At 37.0% G+C, this 24,400-nt stretch overlaps 1 protein-coding gene across 5 annotated transcripts; it reads left to right on the forward strand.

Annotated features, from left to right (window-relative positions):
* Positions 1-1,992: 1,992 nt before the first annotated feature.
* LOC108678798 (dynamin-1-like protein) lies at positions 1,993-24,108 on the forward strand. Of its 5 annotated transcripts, XM_018167267.2 has the most exons (17): positions 1,993-2,301; positions 10,542-10,680; positions 11,385-11,590; positions 12,298-12,508; positions 12,608-12,708; positions 13,832-13,978; positions 14,988-15,151; positions 15,355-15,505; positions 15,767-15,883; positions 16,297-16,395; positions 16,758-16,973; positions 17,799-17,918; positions 18,572-18,709; positions 19,534-19,623; positions 21,269-21,353; positions 21,661-21,872; positions 22,371-24,108. In XM_018167267.2, the coding sequence occupies exons 1-17, from the start codon at positions 2,194-2,196 to the stop codon at positions 22,425-22,427; spliced, it is 2,361 nt and encodes a 786-aa protein (XP_018022756.1). In that variant the 5' UTR covers positions 1,993-2,193; the 3' UTR covers positions 22,428-24,108. The 5 variants fall into 5 exon arrangements, with proteins under 5 accessions (XP_018022756.1, XP_018022755.1, XP_047738725.1 ...); XM_018167266.2 differs by lacking the exon at positions 19,534-19,623 and having other exon boundaries at positions 21,167-21,353; XM_047882769.1 differs by lacking the exon at positions 19,534-19,623 and having other exon boundaries at positions 21,179-21,353.
* The last annotated feature ends 292 nt before the right edge of the window (positions 24,109-24,400 follow it).

The raw sequence follows: 24,400 nt of genomic DNA on the forward strand, positions 1-24,400 counted from the left end.
TAGACCCATCAAAACTAATTCCGACACAACTTGAATTGGACACACACAGATCGTTCCAAGCTTTGTACAAAAATTGAAATTTGCTTAAGGGGACCGTCTAACCTAAATTGGAGATAGCCTATAACTCCTAAAGTTATTATCCGATCATCATGAAACTTCACATTCAAACGTAAAATGTAAAAATAAAAACATTTTACTTCTATGAATTTTTCGAAAAAATTGATAGAAAACGTGATATTCATAGAAAACGGAAAAATAACGGTTAAATTAAAACGTAATTAAGTAGTGTTCAATATTCGTTAGTGTTCTAATTCAAAGCCGTGTTGTATCCCAAGACAGCTCACACAGCGAACGGAATTTGAATACGTTGATGTTGGCATTACATATCGGTTAAATTTAAAGCGCTGACGCAATACGACTCACCACGTGTCGAATATTGCCACACACAGTGACGGAATATAGGGATTTGGTAGGTTTCCATTCTAAAGGCTTTTTAATAAATATGGCAACATTTTGTGATTTTTCATTGTTGCTGACGCGTAGTGAAGTGTTTTGAGAGTCACGTGAAGGCAACAGAACTTATGTAACGCATACGTTTTTTTTATAGTTTTTCATTTCTCGATGTGTCCTTAATGTGTCGGAATATACCGCGTTTACCCTAAAGGCTCTCCCCAGTCCCCTCAAAGGCTCAAACAAGTACATTAGTCTTAGAGTGCATTCATTGCTAGATTGCAATTGTCAAAGCATTGCAATTTCTCCTTTGCAATCCTAAGAACTGCCCTGTTACAGTAATATATTCTGAGTTCTGAAATCTGACTCCATGTCCAGTTTTTTACTGATTCAATTACACTAAGGCATGATTCATATGTCTTTTGTGTCTTTGAGATTCATAGGTTAATTTATGCATTAAGCCAATTATTTCCCATGAAGATTCAGATTATTCCAGGACATAAGAGCATTGAAGTGAATGAACTGGTGTCAGGCACTGGCAGCAAAGGCAGGACACAACCTGTGTCCTGTGTGATATCACTCTGAAAGTAGAGGTGGGCAAGGATCCAAGGAAGATATGGTAAGAGAAGTTAGGACATCACTTATGAGATTCTTGGACAATAATTGGCATCAGGAAGTTGAAACTTGAAAGTTCATATAAGTGAAGGCATTTGATGTCAATTGAGCCTTTTGAGGGACATGCACAGTATTGGCCATGGTCATCATGTAAGATCAGAACAGCAGAAGCAGCACCAGCCAGTTGGCAAATTGGACATGTTGACATTAAGCAATACTTACATTGCTTCAAATTAGCAAGACTAACCGTCAGTGTGGGGATATACTCAATTGCTCACTTTCTACTACAATTCCCACTCTATGGTATTTGCTCAGACAGTCAGACTGAGCTTCTGGAAACCCTCCAGACAGGCTCCAGTAGCCTGGAGTCTCCATAACAGTCCAAAACTAATGTGAATGTGGGGATTTTCATTCTCCTGTTCAGTGAGAAATAATGTAGTTAGTGCCTTTACCAGTTACCTTCTCCATACTATGCATTTGAAAGAAATTAAGTTGCAACTAATCGCTAATCTTATGGCCCTCTGCCATCCTTTTTATGCTTTTTGAAGCATGACAGTCTTGGCAGAATCCTCCCATCACATGCCTAATTTTAAATGTGATCCCTGTACAGGACCTTGTCAAGATGTGTACAGAATCCCCCAGACAGGAGGCTCTTCTATTGAGTTTTGATCCTGATGGTAGCAGGCAAGTAGCTTAGAAGATTAGCATCAGCAGGTCTTGGTCATATTACTTACTCGTCCCTTGGTGAATAATTATGGTGCTTTTCTGGAAATCTGGCATTGGCTCTCTGTCTGGGTAGGCCATCCAATCAGGCAAAGGTTACTAACATGCATGCATCACTAATTTCAGTGTCAAGTAGTTAATTGAACTAACAGATCAACAGATGTAACTGGCTTGCAAACTTAACAAGGCCTTTGCCCTCAGGTTTGTCTGGCCCAACCCCTGCTGCCCGTTTGTACTTGGGGCGAGTGGTGAAGAACCAAGTCCTCAAAGTGGACAAAAGAAAGAATTAGACTAGACTTGAGGCCTGAGAGCAGGAGAGCTAGGTAGATAACAATCTCATGTTCTCATTTTCTGATTGTAGCTTTTCTGCACCAAATTTGTAATAAATTTGAATTGATTGAGAACATGAGCATGGAAGCCTTAATTCCAGTTATTAACAAGCTTCAAGATGTTTTCAACACAGTTGGAGCAGATGCTATTCAGCTCCCACAAATTGTAGTTGTTGGATCACAGGTAAGTTCTATCTCTAGTTAAAGTTCAAATTTGGCCAAACTAGAATTAAGAATTTTCTTTTAATTTCTGTTAAATTAAATTCCATGTAATTATATACTTTTCCAAATTTTATCCTTCAGTAATTCAGGTATGAAAAATTGAATATCTACTGTCAAATGTCAATGTTGCTAGAGTTGTTTATTAAAGGATATTGCACCTTACTTGATGCTCATCAAAAACAAGCATATAATACTGGTCAGAACCACCATTTATACTACTGTATTTAATTACCACATTATAATGAGCATTATAAGGTTCTATTGAGAAACAAAAAGTTGTTATTCATTCTACTTAATAAAAAATACATTCATTCAAATATTATAAAATATCAGCTTCTTGTGGAAGGATGGCAAAAGAATTGCTATTTTAACGCAAGTGGCACTGTGTCATTGGCATTTAAATGGTAAACTGAGCTAATGGCGAAACGAAGCCAGGCATGGAATGTATCTACCCTATGAGCCTCAATTGGAGCTTTCCTGCCATTTTTTGGAACTTCAAAAAATGTATTGAAAATTTGTCTTGTAACCCTGATTGCCTTGGGTTTTTGCATCATGCTACTACCTTGGATGCAAATGATTTCTGCCCTTCATTCTGCTATGTATTTTTTAGGTGCCTCCCATTAAACATATGCCATAATTATTTTACCTGGCATTAATATAAATTGTGAACTAAAACCCATATTTAAAAATTAGGAGAATGTATTGACCAAGTTTCTGGTCTCAAGTAGAGCCATTTCCATGTATGACAACTGTGGCAGCAAGATATTGTGGTGATGATGTAACTGATGCTGAGATTCAAGGTCATATACATGTGCATGTGCCTAACAAGCCAGCTGTCCAATTTACACCATTCTTGAAATGCATGATTATGTGATAAATAATAGTGAACATTTAAAAAAAAAAATTAAACATTATGCCTTTTCTAATTTTTATAAATTAAACATAATACAGCAAAACATGCAGTATCTGTATATACTCATTAGGAATCTTGCATTTATGACGATGAATGATGATCAGCATGAATTTCTAATAACATTTATAACTGATTTTGTTTCAAAAAGGAAGGTTTGTGACATTATTTTCAAAACGGGTACTACCGTTTTCCAATATAGCACACATTCCGAATAAATACTTATAATATGGAAACATTTTCCATTTGCTCAGATTCAAAATTAATACTTTTAATATGAAAAATAATGTAAGGTAAAACTAACTAGGCAATATTTCGAAGATGTGCATGCAATGCTATTATTCAGTTTGCAAACACTCTACACAAATTGGGTCAAAGTGCTGCTTGCAAACAGCTTTGTGGCATATCTTGCACACAGTTAGAACTTGGCTCATTGCAGTTTACTTCTTCTTTCTGCAGACAACCAGGAAGCAAAATTTTCCTCAACATATTCAAAACATTACTTTCTTGTAGCCGATGTAGTCACGTTCAATGCAGGAGAGTTGGAGGCAGTTGCGCTGGCATTGGTGATAGGGTTTTCAGACTGCTCCTCTGCTGGACAATGTTGCAATAGATGCTCCTGTTTCTGACCTTTCTTATGTCTCGCTATTGTTCTGAGACCTCTATGCTGCAATTTTGTGCTGAGTTGTTGTGGAAAGAGGATTTTTGTTTTCTTCATTGATGTGATCGTGGATGAGGATGACATTAGTTGCCAATTGGAATGCAAATTTGAATGAAATTGAGCTATTTGGAATTTTTGCTGTGTGAGTTCCCTCAGGAGAAGGGCATTGACTCCTGCTGTGTTTAGCATACCTAACTTGAAAGACAGACATGGTTCATCAGTTGGCTTTTGTATTTGTGCTTAGGTCAACAATATCTGTTCCTCATTTAGTGAAAATGTAGATGAATAGGCAATCCTGAATAGGATTGCTGGCTTGTTTACTTGATTATGTACAGTAGTTGCTATCATGGGGCATAAAGTAGTGGGTGCCAACACATTTTTCTTTCCTTTTCACTCTGTATTCATTACATGGGAGTGGAGTGACTGTTTTTTATCTGTGTTCTCCCCCACAGTGAATTCCTTTTCTGTTGGCCATCATTATTTTAAGAACTGTGATATTTTTTAGAATTCATTCACAGAGTTCTATATTTTTGTACTGTCGGTCAATGGCGATGTTTATTAATTTACAGATGGAATACCTTTCCAGTTCTTCAATCAATCTCATCATTATTCTCTGGATTTAGTAAGGTGCGGGAGTTTTTGCAGGTTTGCCACAATGCCATCAAACGGGGTAAAAAGTGTCAGTTTTGAGCATTTTTGTTAATAACTTCTTACCATGAAAAAATTCATAAACCAATTTGGGCTCATTTTAAAGGTCTTTGCAAGGACTATTGTATGGCATCTCCAAAAAAATTCCATATGCTATTTGCAAGTGCTAGATGCAAAATAAAAGGCTCCTGAATTAATCTGGAAACAGGGCAATTAGGGACAATTGAAATAAAACTCAATTTTAGAACGTCTGAAGCATGCAGAGTGTACTCATCTATTACTAACAGTACTCTGAAGTCCTCCTCTTCCGTTGTAGATGATGTAAATGTAGAATAAATAAAATTTTCTGTGATTTTTACTTGGTTTTTCTTCATTGATATAATATTACCTTATCCATACATTACTGTATTATTAATGTGCTATTACTGTATCCATGGACATGCCATTGAGCATTGACAATGACCTTGTCCACTGCAAGCTTCATATCAGCAGCCATGTAGCATTTCTTCTGTATCTATAAGCTTACAGGATGGCTTATAATTTTGCACAATTTTAATCAACTCAAGTGATTTCACTATAATGAAAAAGATTGGAAAAAACATACCTGAAACAGGAAGGAATATTTTAGTCACAACCAACGTTTTTTTGGAGAAATAAATCATAGTTTGGGTTAACTACTTTGCATTCTTTGTGGCACAGTGCTCAATTCTATCTATGACATTCTATGCACAATTTTGTGATGACTGATGCAGTAATTTTATTTTAAGTAAAATTTTTTCACTGAACAAGGCAAATGTAATCAAAATTCTTTGTTGTTAGTTGATTTTTCATTAACTGGAACCTTTGCTAACCAAGGTTATACTGTAAATGTGATTTTAGGGGTGTCCCTTATTACCCCGGTGGGTGTCCTTTATTACCCCGTTTTGCGGAAATGGCCACCATTTTTTCTTGGAATGAGATGTGCAAATTCTGTCAATTACGTTTTTAAGCCAACACCAGTGTGCAACTTTTATGTAAGTAAAATTTTTCAATATTGTTGAGGGTCAGCCCCTCTAAAGGTCAACGGTCTGGCCAGTATAGTACCAGCATGTGAAGCCAAGCAAACAAACTCAGGGAAACAAACAGAGGAAGAACCAAGAAAACATGTATTAAATATAATCAGTGGTAAATGAAGGTGAAAGGTGCAAACTTAGTTGGTTAGTAATGAGACAGCCCAGAGCTATAAGTGATGGGGTGAACCTAGCATGTGAACATAAATAGCCAGCAGCCCAAACTGGTTTGAACAGCAAAGAATAAATAAAGATACATGGTAAATAAACTAAACTGGGCCAGAATAATTATCAGTAACCTAAACCAAACCAAAAATAATGAAACTGAGGAATCAAGAGCTCAAAACGGGCCCTGGGTCAGGCCTGATCTATCAAGTGGCATCCGCACCAAAGAAACAAGACAGCGGTGGTCTTACTTGTGAGTAGCAGTGGGGTAGACTCGACTGGCACGTTAGGGCAGCTCTGACATGAGTTGCTGGACAGGACTTGAAGGGACATCCACGATGGCCTCTAGTGTCAGCTCGAGTAGCTCAAGAGCAGCCCAAAACTCGACTGCAATGTAGCTCAGTGAGCCCAAAGTTTCCCTGACACTCGTCCAGAACTGGCATCAAACTAGCTCAGAACTTGCCGGAATGCGCCCCAAATTGGCCCAGAATATGCTCCATGTTGGCCACTCTGCAAAAGTGCAGGAACAAGAACACATAAAACCTTTCCAACAATAACACTTGAAAGTTTAAACACATAAGTACACTAGGAACACATAAGAACAAATTGATCTACCAATGCAAAACTGTAAAACAATTTTAAGGGATGATTGATTATATGTACAAACATTTACTGATAACATTCAATAATTAAAATTTGGGACTGAGATGCATGGCAAGAGTATTCCCTTTACTCACCTATTTAAAGAGCCAGGGTAATCTTAGTAGGTCAGTGACAGGACAGCAAGGAAGCCTTTATTGGCAGAAAGTAGGCTCATTTACAGTAGGCAGTATGGGTGGTTGGCAGGTCAGTATAAGCACCAGACAAGAAGGACCATGGAAAATTGGCTCACTTCAACAATGCTTATGCAAATGCATTAATAAAACTTTAACTTGCAGTCACTTTATTAGTATTAAAGCACTGGGGACAAAAAGAGAGGATTAATTGAAAACACTTAATAAATCATTCATTTGCCTAAATGCAGCCCCGAACAATATGATAAATATTTTTCTGGCTACAGACCTTAGCAGAGGTACTTTTCCAAAATCTCAATTTTCAAACTTTTTTTCAGAGATTTTTTAAAGGTAATAAATGTATGATTTCTAAACTTGCTTTATGCTGCATAGATAGTAAAATGCTGAACTTTATGCCACCATTTTTAGTTTTGCAATATTTTGATTAGTTTAGCTGCTACAACATTTCTACAAAATGTTGGAAGACTGTCCCTTTTTACCCCATTTGATGGCACATGGCAGTTTGATAAGTGTGAAAAAATCTTGCTTAGTTTACAGACTTGTAAAAATGCTATATTTAGCAGGCTTGTTTTGATTGTACTGCTTGAATGCTATTCTATTATGACAAGAGTAGAGAGTTTTGTCTATGGAAACATAGTTCATTGGATTGAGGGCACACCTGCAATTCCTGTTAAGTAATTAGATGACATCTCTAATTGTGTCAAATTTGTGGAGCCACCAATCAGCTGGGGTGTTGTCATCAATGGAAATGTTTGCATGAAGAAATGAGAACCTGTTTGCCTCCATTGTACATGAAGATATTGTAGGTCTGTCCATGTCCCTGGAAAGAAGTTGGTAGCTGTGGTCATTCATGCCCAGATCTCCCATATGTAACATAACCCAATGAATACTTTTATTATATGATGGTCAGTGTATCTTATGTAATAAAATTCCATCTTGTTTTGTGCTAGAATGGCTTTTGGTTGAACTTTTTTGTTCATAGTCTACAATAGCTGTGATCATGTCATTGCTGAAGAATAAATTCTAGGTTGATGAATGGCTAGCAGCTGACAATACTTCAGGCTTCATGGTTGGTCAAGCTTGAATATTCTCAGCAGCAGTTCTATGCTAAGCTGGAGGGATGTTAGACCAAATCAGTGCTTTTTCAGGTTCATGTTTAGTTTTCTTTCAGATTTTTATGTTGTAAGGTTTCTTCTGTATCTGGCAATTGAAAAACTTTAATTTCCAGGATTCAGAGTAGTATCGATGGAGCATAGGTACTTTTGCATATGAGCAAAACTAGTCTTGGTGTTTCTCTGAGATAAGTTTCTACTGCTCATGTATTGTCTAAAATGAATGGTTCTTCATGGGGCAGCTCCTTGCCTGGTTCTGTTGTGTACTCACTTCCTTGATTGTTGTCATCAACAGTGATGATAAAGTTGACATCAACTTCATTGCTGCTTACTTTCTCATAGTTTATTTGTTCCAAAAGTTTTTTATTTGATCTCTGTCAGTTCATTGCTTTGCTTGCCATTGCAAAAACATGAAATGGGACAGAGAGAAGGATCAAGTACCTCTTGCCTCCATAGCTAGTGAAACATTGCTATTGTGTGTACATTGCTTTGCTGCCTAGACATTGCAGAGCACATTGCTTTGCTGCCTAGACATTGCAGAGCACATTGCTTTGCTGCCTAGACATTGCAGAGCACATTGCTTTGCTGCCTACAAGCAGAGCAGTTCACAAGGTTACTAAAGTTTAGATGTCTTTTGCTGAATGACTTACCTTATTATTATATATCAAAAAAGAAAGAGCTACAAAATTATTGATCCAACATAAATAGATCTCTGTTGAAGAGTATCTTGACAGACAAAGCTGTCAGATTTGCGGTTATTTTTGTGCTTGGGTCATTAGAAACAAATGGCGTTTTCTCACAAACCTGGTGTAATTAGGGTTAAGAGTCCCAAAATTTCGGTAATGAGTAGGTAAATTCAAATCCTGAAGCAATCCATGATTGAGAAATCTGGTAAAATCTACCCATGAATGTGACAAAAATGCCTGTGATTGTACATAATTTCACCCATTCCTGGATCCTTTTTCCAACTTCTAAAATGAAAAATAAGAAAAATTACACGATTTTACCAGCAATTTAAAAAAAAATTTTTGAAACAATTGTTTTCGCATACTATTTCTGGAAAATTAGGTCCAAAATTACAGAAGGTCCAAAATTCCCATAGCCCATTTTTGCAGACAGTTGTACCTATTTTTATTCTAACAGGAAAATTGACAGAAGCCACATGTAAACAGGTACCTATGTGATGTATCTACCTCTCCAGCCACAAATAAAGCTTTTTTTGGGCTGCAAGATTCCTGCTAGATGAATTACCTACTATTTTATGAATAAAGGTGTACAATTGGCTGCAAGTTTCCAAATGTATTGAAAATTATGAATTTTGAAGCTGCAACATCTCAGTAATAAGTAAGAAAAATACTAATCCTGCCAATAAGTTTTTGAATGATATGAAAACGCCAATACCTGTCAGTTTTGCATATTTTTAGGAACCTTACCTAATTTTTTAGAATACAATATTACCGTAAAATGGGGTTACTTTGACCGGCGGGGTAACTTTGACCACTTTTTGTTTTTTTTAACAAAAACCCCCAAAACTCAAAAACGATTTGACATAGAAAAATTTTGTCAATGGCCATCAAAGGCCTAATACTGAGGCTACGTTACACAATAGAAAGATTTAAAAAGTTTGCATATCTAATAGGTGTAAAAATTAATAATGTGACCCATGAAAAAGAGCTATTATTTACAGCCTGTCAGAGTACCCCTTCCAATTTTTTTATTTTTTGGTAAAATAACTCCAGGTTTTGATGCATTGTAGTAGAACTCTTCTAGTTACATATGCAAAAGACAAATTTTAGGAAAGTGTCATAGTTTGCAAATGGGGGGCGCCACCCCCAATGGGGGAACTTTGACCACCTGATGGCAGCCGTGACAGGGTAACATTGACCAACTTGGAAATTAAGTTAAAATTACCATAGGTACCTATGTAACATATTTTATGTTTGATACACCTATTAATGTTTTTTTCTTTATGTTTCAGACTCTAGAGAGTCTTATATATGGTAATTTTAACTTAATTTCCAAACCGGTCAATGTTACCCCATCACGGCTGCCATTAGGTGGTCACATTTTGCCCATTGGGGGGCAGCGCCCCCCATTTGCAAACTATGACACTTTCCTAAAATCTGTCTTTTGCATATGTAACTAAAAGAGTTCTACTACAATGCACCACAACCTGGAGTTATTTGGAGTTATTTTACCAAAGAATAAAATGATTTTACCACCCAGTAAAAGAAACCCCAAGAGCTGGGGTAACAAAGACCATCACTTTTTTTGAAATTACATCAAAACTATGAGAGGCAGGAGCCAGCAATTTATGGTGAGTAAACCTAGAGTATAGACCTGTATTTTGCATGTTTCAATTTAAGTTTGACTTGTCTAGTAAAAAAATGGCATTGTTTCGAAATAAAAAAGTGGTCAAAGTTACCCCATTTTACTGTACTTTTCAAGCCAAAGCCATAACTATATGTCTACCTAACATCATTATGATTACCTTCGCCACAACCTTCTAGCGCAATTGGAAATCTTCTTAGTTAATATATGGCTATTGAACCCTACAAATTGTAATAATAACCAGTACTGCATGGTTTTTGTTGATGATGGTTTGATGTGTGGCAACTTATTTGTCATTGATGGTAGAAATATTCATGAATAAAACTGCAGGACTGAACCAAAAAATTTTTAATTTATCCAAAATATTAATAAAATAGTTTCTATGATCTTGTGCTTGTCAGTATTATTTAGATATTTGTGGTGAAATAAAGAGTCAATCTAAGGTATAATGTATATATAATCATATTTGTTTTTGTGTCTATGACCTATATTTACCTTGACATAGAGTTTAGTATGCTATCTTCATTTCCAGAGCTCTGGTAAAAGCAGTGTCTTGGAGAGTCTGGTTGGCAAAAGCTTTCTGCCAAGAGGGGTTGGTATTGTCACCAGACGTCCACTTGTATTGCAGCTCATGTATACAACTAATGAACACAAGGAAAATCGCAATCAAGGTAAGAAATGAAATACGACATAAATCTATGGTCTTAACAAGCAATACATTTTTTCCCCACGGAGATTTTTTAATTGACATTGAGACAAATTTGTCCAAAAGTTCACTATATTAGTATTTACATTTTTAAATGACAATTTTTGCAAATAAATTTTGGCATAACTTTTTCTCCTTATATATATATTTACAGAATAAATTAAATGTTGTTTTCCAATGTCTACAATATTCATTGAATTCTTCCTTCATAAAACTATCTGGAATAATAAAAATTTGCTCACATTGTCTTGATGAGAGAGAAGAATTTCTTTAAATTGGTTGAGACATATGAAATTTTAATACAAATTTTCTGTCTTGATTTTTTATCCCAGATCGTCACTATCTTCAGTCTATGGTTTGAACAACTTTGATTTTATTGTAAATCTTTTTACAATGAACAGAACAGAACAAACAGAAACAAAACTGTTTCTTATAGAAAAGAAATATAGCTTTCTAGAATGGCTATATACATAATCAAAAGCAAATTTGTTTTTTATTCATTGCACTTTCGAATGAAATATCTTCATTGGCTTGTAGTATTATTCACTTTTTAGATTTTTGACTTTATTATACCATGTTGTATCAATATTGGCTAATTCAATATTTTAAGATGATAACTTCTCTGGACAAGTTTAGTCAAAGATTCCCTGAAAGCAATCTTTATTTCAGCCAACATTGATCTGCTGGAATGGGCCCAATTCCTGCACATGGACAAGATATTCTCAGACTTTGATGAAGTTCGAGCTGAGATAGAGAGAGAGACTAACCGAGGAGCTGGTGCAAACAAGGGCATATCACCCGAGCCCATCAGATTAAAAATCTACTCAAACAAAGTGGTCAACTTGACGGTTGTTGATTTACCAGGCCTCACAAAGGTAAGAATTTTTCATTTGCATGGTGATACTCCAATTAATCCTTCCAAAACAAATTGAAAAATTGATTTAATTATAAATTTATTGCTAAATTTGAATGATTTCTGGTATAATATATTTAATTCCTTACAAAATTAAATATAGTTTTTATGTACCTATACAGGGGTTAGACAAAATTAAGGAAACAGCTGAGGAATACACAAAATATATTTTAGTATGGTGTAGGTCCACCTTTAGCTGCAATTACAGCCTCAATTCTCTAAGGGGTTGATTGACTTCTGAATTCTAACAGTAAAATCAACCATAAATGTTTGATAATATTCAAATTTGGTGATTGTGGTGGTCTAATGAGATGCCCAACTTCATTAGAATGTTCCTCCTGCCATTTCTTAAAAATTGAAAGCTGGCGTTCCCCTCTGGAAACAGTGCTTGAACCATTGGATGAACTTGGTCCTCCAAAATTCCTTAATAGTCATGGCTTTTTATTCTTCTAGGAAGAGAAATCATTGGTCTGACCAGACACAAAAATATTTTTTTACAAATTTCAGCGTAAGGATAAAATAGCAATTAGCAGCTACAATAAACCATAAAACATAGAAATGTAAGATTTCGATTGTTTATAACATGTTGAAAAATTATTATATTGAAATTTCAGTTATTTCCCGTATCTTGTCCATCCCTTGTATGTAAATGAAGTATTTTGTTTGCAGGTGCCAGTAGGAGATCAGCCAGAAGACATTGAGCAGCAGGTGCACGATCTGGTATTGCAGTATATCGGCAACCCAAACTCTATTATCCTGGCAGTGTCGTCGGCCAACACTGACATGGCCACTGCTGAGGCCCTCAAGATGGCTAAGGAGGTCGACCCCGATGGACGACGAACTTTAGCTGTCATCACCAAACTTGATCTCATGGATGCTGGTGAGTGGACGACGAACTCTGGCTGTCATCACCAAACTTGATCTCATGGATGCTGGTGAGTAGAACTGATGCCATTGACTGTGTTTGTGATGTTCTCAGGAACTGATGCCATTGACTGTCTATGTGGCCGAGTCATTCCTGTTAAGCTGGGCATCATTGGCGTTGTTAACCGCTCTCAGCAAGACATTATAGATAATAAGGTTGGTGGGTATGAAAACTATGTTGGTGCCCATATTCACCATTGTATAGTACATCTGCTAACCATACATCGTGAATATTATATTGATGTTTTAAAACTGGATACCTCTTAATCTTAAATTCTTTTGTAGGTATAAAATAAAACAAATAAAATAAAACTTTTAAAAACCACGTTTTCTTAACGGACAAAAAAGAAAAACATTAACTCTTACATAACATTAAAGTTATGTAAAATATTATGTAATGTAATGTAAGAGTAAATGTTTTTCTTTTTTGTCTGCTAAGAAAATGTGGCTTTTAAAAGTTTTTTTTTTTATTTAATTGTTTTTAGTTTTGTAAACACCAGAAAAATGTGGTTTTTAAAAATGTTTTTTTTTCTACTTTTTAGTTTAGCAATTTTAGCAATTCAAATCAATTTCTAGGGTTGGCAAGTCTGGATGTTCGACAAAAAAACTCGATTCCCAACCCGTGAATTTTTAGTTTTTTTTTTTAATTTTTTTAATTGTTACTTCTGATGATCAAATCTTGAATTGTTAGGCAGCATAAGCATGCATGCCATATTTAAGGTTTTTAGGATCTTCAGAAATGCTCTAAATTAAGGTTTGAATTTTTGATGACAGACAGACAGACAGATTCGAAGTGAAACTAAGAAAAACGTGGTAAAAACGGCGTGATCTTGAAGCTAACAAATTTTAGTTTTCCTTCTTAATCATTTCAAACTACATGGTTTGGGCAGAGCATAAAATATCGTCTGAATATTTCATGAGAATTTGTATAAATTTTTTATATAATGAATTCTGACACTTTTGATGAATATTCTGAGACATTGCTTTACAGCTGACTGCAGACCACATGCTTCACAGAGTATAGAAGATACATTGAAGGATGAGTTATCAAGTTTTATAGCAACCAGTTCTAATATTATTCTGTAAATATCTTGAGAACGTGTGTAGTTGTTGAACGTGCGTAGTTGTTTTACAATAAAACTGACATGCTTCACAGAGTATAGGAGATACAATGAAGGATGAGTAATAAAGTTTTATAGCAGCCAGTTCTAACGTTATTCTGTAAATATCTTGAGGACTTGTGTAGTTGTGTTACAATATAACTTTACATGCTCCACAGAGTATAGAAGATGCAATGAAGGATGAGGCAGCCTTCCTGCAGCGCAAATACCCAACCCTGGCAAACAGAAATGGCACGCCATACCTTGCTAAGACACTCAACCGCCTCCTCATGCACCACATCCGTGACTGTCTACCTGAGCTCAAGGTATGTACTTGTTGACCATGTTGTACATTATATATATAGGTATATGTATAATATTGTGGATTGTTTGTATGTACAATATTATGCATTGAATGTAGGTAGAATTTTTTACGTTATACATACGTATGTACAATGCTGTAGGCGGTTTTTGATGGTAAAAATTAAGGACCTACTGTCTTTCCCCTTATTTTGTTTGCTGCTCTAATACCTCCTCCATATGTTCACGTATAAAATGAATCTCAAGCTGTGGAAATCTAATCCAATTACCATGAATTTTTTACTGTATATATTATAATTTATTCTCCATATGATGAGAAAGTAACCAAAAGTTTAAGGGGACCGACTACCCTCCGGAAAAACTTCTACAGTTATTGTCCGATCATCATGAAACTTCAAATACATACGTAAAATGTAAAAAAAAAATAACATTTTGCTTCTATGAATTTTTTGAAAAAATGATAGAAAACGTGAAATTCGTAGAAAACGGCTAAAAAGGGGTACTTTAGAAAATCTATCTCCTCCTACAAATATCATCCTACAACATCGAGACACGTATCATTCGGTTTGTAAGGACCATACCTAAAAATTTGATGATCACTTTTCTCATTTTCCCCTTAAAGAGACGTCATGAACGTAAATATTGGCGTACAGCGATGGCAGTGGTACCATTGGAAAGAGCAGAATTCCAGCTTTAAGATGAGCTCAAAAACCGGAAAACGCCAAAATTGAAAATTTTAGGGTAGTCGGTCCCCTTAAGAAGTCTTGTCTGGGAGTTGATTTCTGGATTAAGAATAAATAACAGCTGTATATAATATATTATTCGCGGGTGGTGGTAACTTTATTGTACACTTCTTGTCTTGAGTACATTTTTGTTCCGGATAATATTATGCCAGATTGAAGAGATTTGCAGAGATTGGCTTGAAGTTGTATTAATTGGCTTGAGAGATTGGCAAGCCAACTTCAAGAGATTGGCTTGAAGTTGTATTAATTATTCTTACTGTTCTCTCTTCAGACGCGCGTGACAATGATGATGTCACAGTTCCAGTCTCTGCTCAACAGCTATGGCGATGATGTACAAGATAAGGCTCAGACTTTACTGCAGATCATCACAAAGTTCAATGCTGCTTATTGCCAAACAGTTGAAGGAACGGCAAGGAACATCGAAACAACTGAACTGTGAGGTTCTATGTGATAAAATGCCCAGCACGCATAGCTTGCTGTCATCTAGCTTGTTTATCAAGATTATCTCCTGGTCAGAGTTGAATACCGGTTAAATCTTTGCTCAATTCAGCTGAAAAATATTCTAACAATGCAATGGGTTGTGCACATTTATGATTGTTTTAAACTGATAATTATTAATCAATTACGTCATATGTCAGGTGTGGAGGAGCGCGAATTTGTTATATTTTCCACGAGACGTTCGGGCGGACGCTGGACTGCATCCACCCCCTGGCCGGCCTCACTCAAATGGACATCCTGACCGCCATACGTAATGCCACTGGGCCGCGACCAGCGCTGTTTGTGCCTGAGGTCAGGCTCTCTCATGCATTTTTACTAGACTGAGACAAACAAATGAATTGTGCGTGATATCCATTTTAATCCATTATTGCCCAAGTAGCTTTAACACTGCTTATCATTGGTTATCTCTAAAAGCCTTTAAACTGGGTTCAAATAAATCATAAATTATGACTGAAATTTATCTCGGTTGATTTATTTGCGAAATGTATGTAGATAAGCATTTATTATTAGACTGTAAATTCATCTGTTGATTTGATATTATTTTGTGTGCAGGTTTCATTTGAGCTCCTGGTAAAGCGGCAGATCAGGAGACTAGAGGAGCCGTCACAGCGCTGCGTGGAGCTGGTCCATGAGGAGATGCAGCGCATCATTCAGTTCTGTGGTACTGAGGTGAGATATCATTCAGTTCTGTGGTACTGAGGTGAGATATCATTCAGTTCTGTGACACTGAGGTGAGATATCATTCAGTTCTGTGGCACTGAAGTGAGTTATCATTCAGTTTTGTGGCACTGATGTGAGATATCATTCAGTTCTGTGGTACTGAGGTGAGATATCATTCAGTTCTGTGGCACTGATGTGAGATATCATTCAGTTCTGTGGCACTGAGGTGAGATATCATCCAGTTTCATTGAGTGGACTCAATCGATACGAACCTTGCACAAATAAGGTTCTGGCTTCTGTTTACTCAAGCATAACCACTGGCTCTGTTTGGTCTGCAGCGTTCAACTTCGCCTCTATCGTGTCCCAAATGTCTCTGCTGTGTCGCCCTCATGTCATGCATTTAATCTCCAGTTTATTTGCAGGTGCAGCAAGAAATGCTACGCTTCCCAAAGGTCCATGAGAAGATCGTGGACGTCGTCACGCAGTTGTTACGACGAAGGCTGCCACCAACCAATTCTATGGTCAGAACCTCTGTGAAGAATTCAAGTTATTTCAGTTCTAGGATCTTGTCCTATTCAAAATTATTTAATTTTTTATACTACTACGTTACAATGTTCCGAAAATCGAAATTTTATTTATTTGTAAATCTGAAACTGATGTTATTGTATTAGCTATATGGATCTAATAAATGCTTGCTTAGTGTAATTAAAGTAAAACGCAATGGAATGAATGTCACTTCATCAGAAGAAAAACATTCTGTCAGAGTGACAATCCGCTCAATTGCAGTATAGAAATAACGGATACTGGTAATCATCTTGTGCAGTTACTAGAGAATCATTCTTTCTTCTTTCATTGCTGCTTATTATTTCATGGTATTTTGCAGGTTGAAAATTTAGTGCTGATTGAACTAGCGTACATCAACACGAAGCATCCCGACTTTCGCTCCGATGCATCCATTGTCTCTTCGCTGATGACGTCAATCAACAGCAGCAGCAACAACTACGGCGGCGAGGACGACAAGCGCGTCATACCCGTCAGGCGCCAGCAGCAGCAGCAGCAACAACAATATTCTCAGCTTGATGGAGAGATCTACTCGAAGGTCAGTTGATCACTCCAACACAGCGTGCTCAAGGAAAGTAGTGGTTAGGTGCAAGTAACCACTACTTTCTTGTTCCTAGAAAGTAGTGGTTAGGTGTAAGTAACTATTGCTAATTCATGGAAATATTCAGTGATGCCTGAGATGTCATCGAGGCCTCTAAATTACGTGAAATCTTGAACTAAGGTTTGGAACCTCTCGTGCCTGAGACATGATGAATACACTAACTGTGAACAAGTCTATTTTCATCGAACTAGTATATAAGTACGATGTAGTATATAAGTAGTATAAGTAGTACTATCGTATACAAGTACGATGTTTTTGTGACCGCCACGTGATTAAAGTTGGAATATCGAGTTCATTTCTAAATTTTGAGTGGTCTATCCTCTAATTTAGTCCAATCAAGTTTAGACAGTACAGTAGTCAACAACATGCTAAAATATATGGTCTTGTGTTCATTTAAGCTATTATGCAATATTCTATCTGTATCTAGAAGTGTGGCGTGCAACTCTGTAATGAGCGTGAAACCATTACGTTCTGTTTGGAACTAAACTAAGCAACTCTATTCTTTGTTTTGATGTGAATTTTCTGTGCTCCTATTGCGCATTTTCTCTCATTATTATATCCACGGAGTATCATTCTAAACATAAATATTGATTTCTTTCTATTATATCGTTCGAAGAAGATTTCAACTAAGTACATGAAGTGCGTTTGGCTCGTATAGTTTTCATCCAGAGCTTACAATATATGTGGTGTCATCCTGGCGTGTGGTGACATCCTGTCAAGTGCTGCTATAATAATAATTGTAATGGTGGTGGTGGGTGACAGGGAGTTAGTGGTGGAAGCAACGCTCAGTCGCGGTCACTGACAGAAGGGAGCAGTCGGCAATTGCCGCAGTATCCCTTCGAGCAACAGCAGCAGCCCACGCCCACCCACCAGCTCTACAATGTGAGCGCTGCTCCGCCCTCTGCTTCCTGTACTAGGCGAAACAATTACTTGTTCTTAGCAGCATTTAACTTTTTTTTTTGTTAATTCATCCTTTGCTTCCTGTACTCGTCGAAACAATTGCTTGTTCTTAGCATAATTTCTCTAATTTGCTAATCCACCTTCCGCTTCTTGTACTTGTCTAAACAATTGCTTCTTGGCCGCATTTATCTTTTTTTGTTAATTCGTCCTCTGCTTCTTGTACTTGTCTAAACAATTGCTTCTTAGCAGCATTTATCTTTTTTGTTAATTCACCCTCTGCTTCTTGTTCGTCGAAATAACTACTTGTTCTTAGCAGCACTTCTCTAATTTGTTAACTCATAAACTGCTTCTCGTGTTCGTCTAAACAATTGCTTGTTCTTAGCAGCACTTCTCTAATTTGCTAATTCATCCTCAGCATCTCGTACTTGTCTAAACAATTACATACTTGTTCTTAGCCTCATTTCTCTAACTAAAATCTCTTAATTCCTGCTTTTTTCATTTTGTTGTTGTATGTTCGTAGTTTGTAGGCACCTGCTGTTAGTTAGATGTTACATTTCTTCAATTTCGTGAGCTTGCTTTTATTTTTTGCTGGTATTACTTGGGCTGTGATGGGTAATACATAATTATCTGTGCAGTCTGTTGGGAACGGGCAGGGCGGCAATTGGCTGGCTTCTCTCATCGCTGGGCCAAAGCCTGATCCAGCCATTGCTTCTGTGGACAGTCAGGAACAGTCCAGAGAACAGTCACCTGAACATTCTGCTCAAAATGTCCAGGTCAGTCTAGTGTTTGTTCTCTAACTTTACTGAGACATGTTCGGCCGGGCATCCAGGATTTTTTTCGATACATCTTTCATATATTTTGAAGATCTATCATATCTATATAAATAACATTTTAGTTCCTTAATTTGCGTCGGCATAAACTTTATCCTATGCCACGAATACAGAAAATTTCGTGCAATGTTGTCAATTTCGGCAAGTGCAAACCTTCTTCAGTCTTTTTTTTTTTTGCCTTTTAATGCGGAGGAAGTGGGCATATATCCTCACGCTATTTCCTTAATTATCCTTATGTTACGATCTTCTTCAATGATATCCGCATAAGCGACTAAGCAACTCCTCGTTCTTGACTAAAACATTCATGTTCTTGTAGTAGTAGTAACTGATGATAATATATATAGTAAACTCGTACCTCCAGAAACATTTATTTCATGCACTACTGCCTCAAAATGATGTTTTCTGGCATGGTGTTTACTGCGTCATTACATTGGTGTATAAGCCCAAATGGGACTTGCGATGCATCAATTGCTATCGCATTGCCCTTCTGCCATCTTGTGATAGTTTGTTTATACGCGTTGCGATCTAAGTTTATTAATAAACCTACTAAGAATTCATGTACTACTACTTATCATTATTTGAAGCATTTTATAAAATTGCAATCTTGGATCCTGCAATCAAGCAAGTAGGTCCAATGAATCGCTGTTGATTTTAGATTGATTAGTATGATTCAGAAGCATTCAATTATTTGTTTGAACGATTATCAATTCAGAATATTCATGTTTATACCATGCTGTAGTTTCAAATACTTTTTTGGTTGTGCTTAGCAACACGCAACTGCCGTTCGCAAATCTGAACAGGGAGTCCCTTCTCGTAAACCCTCCGCTGTGGCAAATGCCGATGCCAAGCAGTCGCAGGTACAAAGCTGGTGCTTCCTTGCCAAATGCGTAAATTTATATATTATTAATTTAATCTTAGATAAAATAACAAGGCAAATGCTTCCGCTGAGTGGTTGATAAATTGCTCCCAGTATTAGCAATAAGGTTCTGTCAAGGCAATTTGTTTTTTATCCGACCGTAGTTGACAACCATAACACTGCTAGGTCGTGTTTATTGAGGCGTTTACCTATGGTTCAGTGTTATGAAGTGTTCCATTTAATAGGAATACTTTTTATGAAGTGTTCCTTTTAATAGGAACGCTAAAGCACCTTTTAATAGGAGACATTTCATCACTGACGCATTTTGTCGTTGGGACAGTTCATCATTTATCATTTTACCCTAACCTAATCTAAATAACATGCAGTTACTGATGTTTGCCAAAGGCACTTTATGCAATAATGCAATTTTATGTTGGAATGCCATCATGATGAAATGCCCCAATGATGAATTGATAATATAGTGCTGAAATGCCTCGGATGAATAGGTGTCAAGGAACCCTTTATAAAGTTATTATACCTGTCAGTGACCTTGTATAATTGCGTGTAGAGAGGTGCAATTGTGCTAGATGAGAGCTGCAGTTCGTCTCCGTCTTTTTTTTTTAATTGGTATGCCTTAAATACACAATTTACACCAATCCAATGCTGTTGAAAATGCTTTTCCCATTGCGATTGATTCTCCTGTACGCATTCCCCAAGTTCGTGGACAAGACAAAGTAAACATATTTAACGATCAGTGCATTAGATTTTTACAAAGCTTATTAGACGGACAAAAAATCTACCAGTGTGCATTACTCGATAGCAGTTTTTTCGTAATCGCTGCTAAGTAGCACATAGTGTTTTTCACGGAGTGTATTCTATTTTACCCATTAAAACACTCCGTGCAGTTGTAGCCCTTGAGTTTTTCCCCTGAACGAATTTTGTATAATTCGTCGCAGAAAAATAGTTATCTGCGTAGAATGTCCCAGCTTATCTATACTAATCCTACCTAGCACCTAATCTAACTTGAACATATCGAAAGTTTTTCCATCTTCACCTAATGCTGACTTAAATTTAGTGATGAGGTTGAAATTATTTTTTAATCAACAAGTGTCACTAATTATGAGACAATTGTTAATGGAAGTACGTAATTCTTTCCCTTCTCTCTCCCCTACCCATTCCTTCTTTCTTTGCTTCGCAAAACCTAATGAACATTTTGATTTTGTTGGTTTATTAATTGTGTTATTTTTACATTCAAATACCTGCTTGGACAAATTCATGCTCCGGTAACTTCGATGAGATTGTGGTGTATTGTTTTACGAATGCTTCAACTAACGTAATTATGTGTTGCTGTGCGTTTCCATTCGTATTCACGTTTGTTTTGGCTGTATTTTGTGTTAGCCTTTTGGGCTTTCATCTGCGTTACTTTTGTGAATCCGAATCCTGTGTGATTTTATCTTTCATTTGCGTTGCTTGTGTGAATGACACCGCGGGTTTGTGTATGCCTGTGCTGCCTTAACCTGCCTGGCTTCCCGCGCACCTTACAGTCGCTAGCGCAGAACTCGGCAAGTGTTCGGCCGCTTGTGCCGCTCCTGCCACTGCACTCCATGCCTGGTCTTAACTGTGCTGCTGGCCTCTTGTCGCCACAGAAGCCGGTCAACCTGCTGCCTGAGGTGCCCAACCACCCCATCAGGAAGCTCACCGAACGGGAAACTAGGGACGTCGATCTCATTGGTCAGTATCAGGAATAACTCGGAATCTTTAGAGCTAGTAACATCGCTATTACATATCGAAAAGAAAAAGAGTGGGATAATCCATTTTAGTGTCAAACTTTCTATGTGACACAATTTTTTTGATTACTTTTTTGGACTTATTTTAATTGTTGCGCAATTTATTTTCGGGTCCTGCTTTGTATAAGATAACAGCCATTCAGATAAATTCTATCATGTTATTCTGATGCCTTTTTAACCCTTTTTCGAATAACATACTATTCATATTAGCTTTAAAATGTTCAAGATATTTATTCAAATATTTTTTTCAGAACGGCTCATCAAATCATATTTCTACATTGTGCGCAAAAGCATCCAAGACAAAGTCCCGAAAGCCGTGATGCACTTCTTGGTGAACCACGTCAAGGACAACCTGCAGAGCGAGCTCGTGAAGCACCTCTACAGGCAGGACCAAATCGACGACTTACTTTCCGAGAGTCCGGAGGTCGCACAGCGGCGCAAAGAAGCCGCCGAAATGCTCAAGGTACTATTTGTTGTTGCTGTTCCACAAGTCTGTGTGGGTGCTGTCGAGGCGGTGTTTGTAGGAGTTCAGTGAGGGATGGTGGCCACAGCAGAGTCTGGTAAGGTGTACCAATTCTGCTCTGTTCAACATTTTTTCCGTATGGCTGCAGTTTGGGGGTGTGTCCTCTATTACTTTGTTTATTGTTAGATTTGAGAGGGCTATGCTCAAGGTAGTAACCTGTGATGTTCGCTAGTAGGTTGGAGGTACAGGTTTAGCGTTGCTTATTTAAAAAATTAAAGGCAACTATAATTAGAAAAGGCGCCAGCTTATACAATATTTTTGATCACACAACTATTAATCGGACATCGAAGTCTCATTAAAAGATCAACTTTCTCCAACTTGACAAATGGATTCGTTTGCAAAAAGATTCGTTTCCTAATTACCTGAATTGAATTGAGCATAATAACCAAATTTATCCTGAACATTCTATTCTGAAATCTAACTTTTTTTTCGTTACAGGCTCTGCAACACGCAAATGTGATTATTGGCGAGATCAGGGAAACGCACATGTGGTGAAGAGACCGCGAAAAATTGTTGGAAACGCACATACTTTTTTGGGCTCAATAGATGAAATCTAGACGGCAGTATACATGAGCAAGATAATGGAGAGCGTGAAGAAAAACTATACCTTATACGTGGGACGAGAAACTGAGATTTGTGCCATTGGTTTCATAACGGTCACTCATTGCGTTATGAAACACTTAGTTCACTTTTTGCTTGGTAGCACTAGATCTTCACTTCTGCATGATATTTCTACTGTATGTGGTTTTGAAATTCATAATTACTTCCCCATTTACGGACTATTACTATAAATTACATGAGCAAGTTCATCGTTCACCTAGTTACTATGCGTGTGCGCTAGGCACAATGCAAATACGCTTTCATACATACTAAGGAAGTACTTGATATCTCGTGTTCGTCTAGTCCTGTGTAGTTTCTGTATATTCTACTAGTGTCCTCATTTGTTACCTATGGGGCATTTTAATGCAACTTACTGTTTGAAGATACCGACAATGGCAACACATTAAATCATTATATGATGGCGATAGCTTGCACCTGAGGCGAACAGAGGGCCGCTTCCACTCTGACCATTACGAGTTCAAATTCCTAAATTTACTATCCGTACATCACGTGGAGAGCTGAATGTGTTTTTCTTAACTATTGTATCATCGTGTGATCATTATAACTTGTTTAATATACAACCCACGTCGCAAATGATGAATTATATATTATTACTGTTATGAGTTGCCTTGATATTCTATCATGAACATCTTTTCTATTCCAGTCTTCTATCAATTTATAATAGAAATTCATTCTAAATGAAGATATCAAATAACGTTTATCTTTTCCGGGCGCGTCACGATGTTCTTTATTTTGTTAGAACCCTTGTAACTAATGTGATTTGTTCTGATATTTTGCTTAGTGCTAGCGCTGTGGTTGTGCTAGGAGTAGATATTTTTAAATTGTAGTTCTTGTACAGTTTGAGGTTGGAATTAAATACTCGCCTTTTAATGCCTACCGACGAATAAGTTCAAAACTTGCTTCGTGTTAAAATGAAGACTTGCATTTCTTCGCAAGCAAATTACTAGTCTTTATTCAGACCATGTTAAAAATTCTCTACCCATCACCGTGTTTTTAAGAGTCTGCATTTGAAAGAATCTCTTGATACAAACTTATTTTGTTGTCTGATAATTGTTTTAACTCGATCAGTCCCGAGCTCAGATATACAATCTAGTCCACTTGGGATTTTAAACATAATCAGCGTTTCTGTATTTTCCAATCGGGCTTTTCCCTTGGTATGTAAACAATTTATTACTTCCAGCTAAGTTATTCTGATCTCGGTCAACCTGTAACCCACTTCTGTTGCTTATAAAATGAAATTTATATTAAGCTGAAGTACGGTTTCCATGAAGTAGGAAACATTTGCACTAGGTTATGAGGATGCATGACCCATTACTGGGACAAATTCCAAATATTGCTTAATACCCACCTGAGTTTGTGAATAAATAGGTGTGTGATTAATGCATCCTAGATAATGTTTGATATTCCTTTACATTGAGCACTGCAGGAAAAGTAAACTGTGGCTCGAGTCTGACTTGTGTCTGCACTTGGCAGCAGAAAGAGCTTCTGAATTGTGTAATTCTCAAGTTTGACTAGCTTGAAAGTAAATGATGTTGCATGGTAACGGAAAGCTTCACTGTGTTGCGTTCTTACCTTGGGACACATTTGAACACACGCTGTTGAGCTGAAACAAATTAATTGTGTTGTCATAGAATTCTCGACTCTACGTTCGTATTCATCTTCCCGAGAATATCTATAAAAAATGCGTACAACTATACCATGTTTCTTGCTTAAAAAATTTAGATAATTTCGGGAATATCTTTCCGTTTTACTTGGACCCGTGTCGAGCGTGCACACAATTATTTGAAACGAAAAGACGCTTCTCTGTAAATTCTTAATCTGCCACAAATGTCCAGAGTGAACTCGAA

Source organism: Hyalella azteca, unplaced genomic scaffold, assembly GCF_000764305.2.
Source record: "Hyalella azteca isolate HAZT.00-mixed unplaced genomic scaffold, Hazt_2.0.2 contig11277, whole genome shotgun sequence".
NCBI classification, from domain to species: domain Eukaryota; kingdom Metazoa; phylum Arthropoda; class Malacostraca; order Amphipoda; family Hyalellidae; genus Hyalella; species Hyalella azteca.

Bases quoted from the DNA above. Each gene is read 5' to 3' on its own strand.
- LOC108678798 (XM_018167266.2), top strand. From the start codon at position 2,194: ATGAGCATGGAAGCCTTAATTCCAGTTATTAACAAGCTTCAAGATGTT. The intron at 12,709-13,831 runs GTTGGTGGGTAT...CATGCTCCACAG, and splicing joins AAGACATTATAGATAATAAG to AGTATAGAAGATGCAATGAA. The intron at 13,979-14,987 runs GTATGTACTTGT...TTCTCTCTTCAG, and splicing joins ACTGTCTACCTGAGCTCAAG to ACGCGCGTGACAATGATGAT.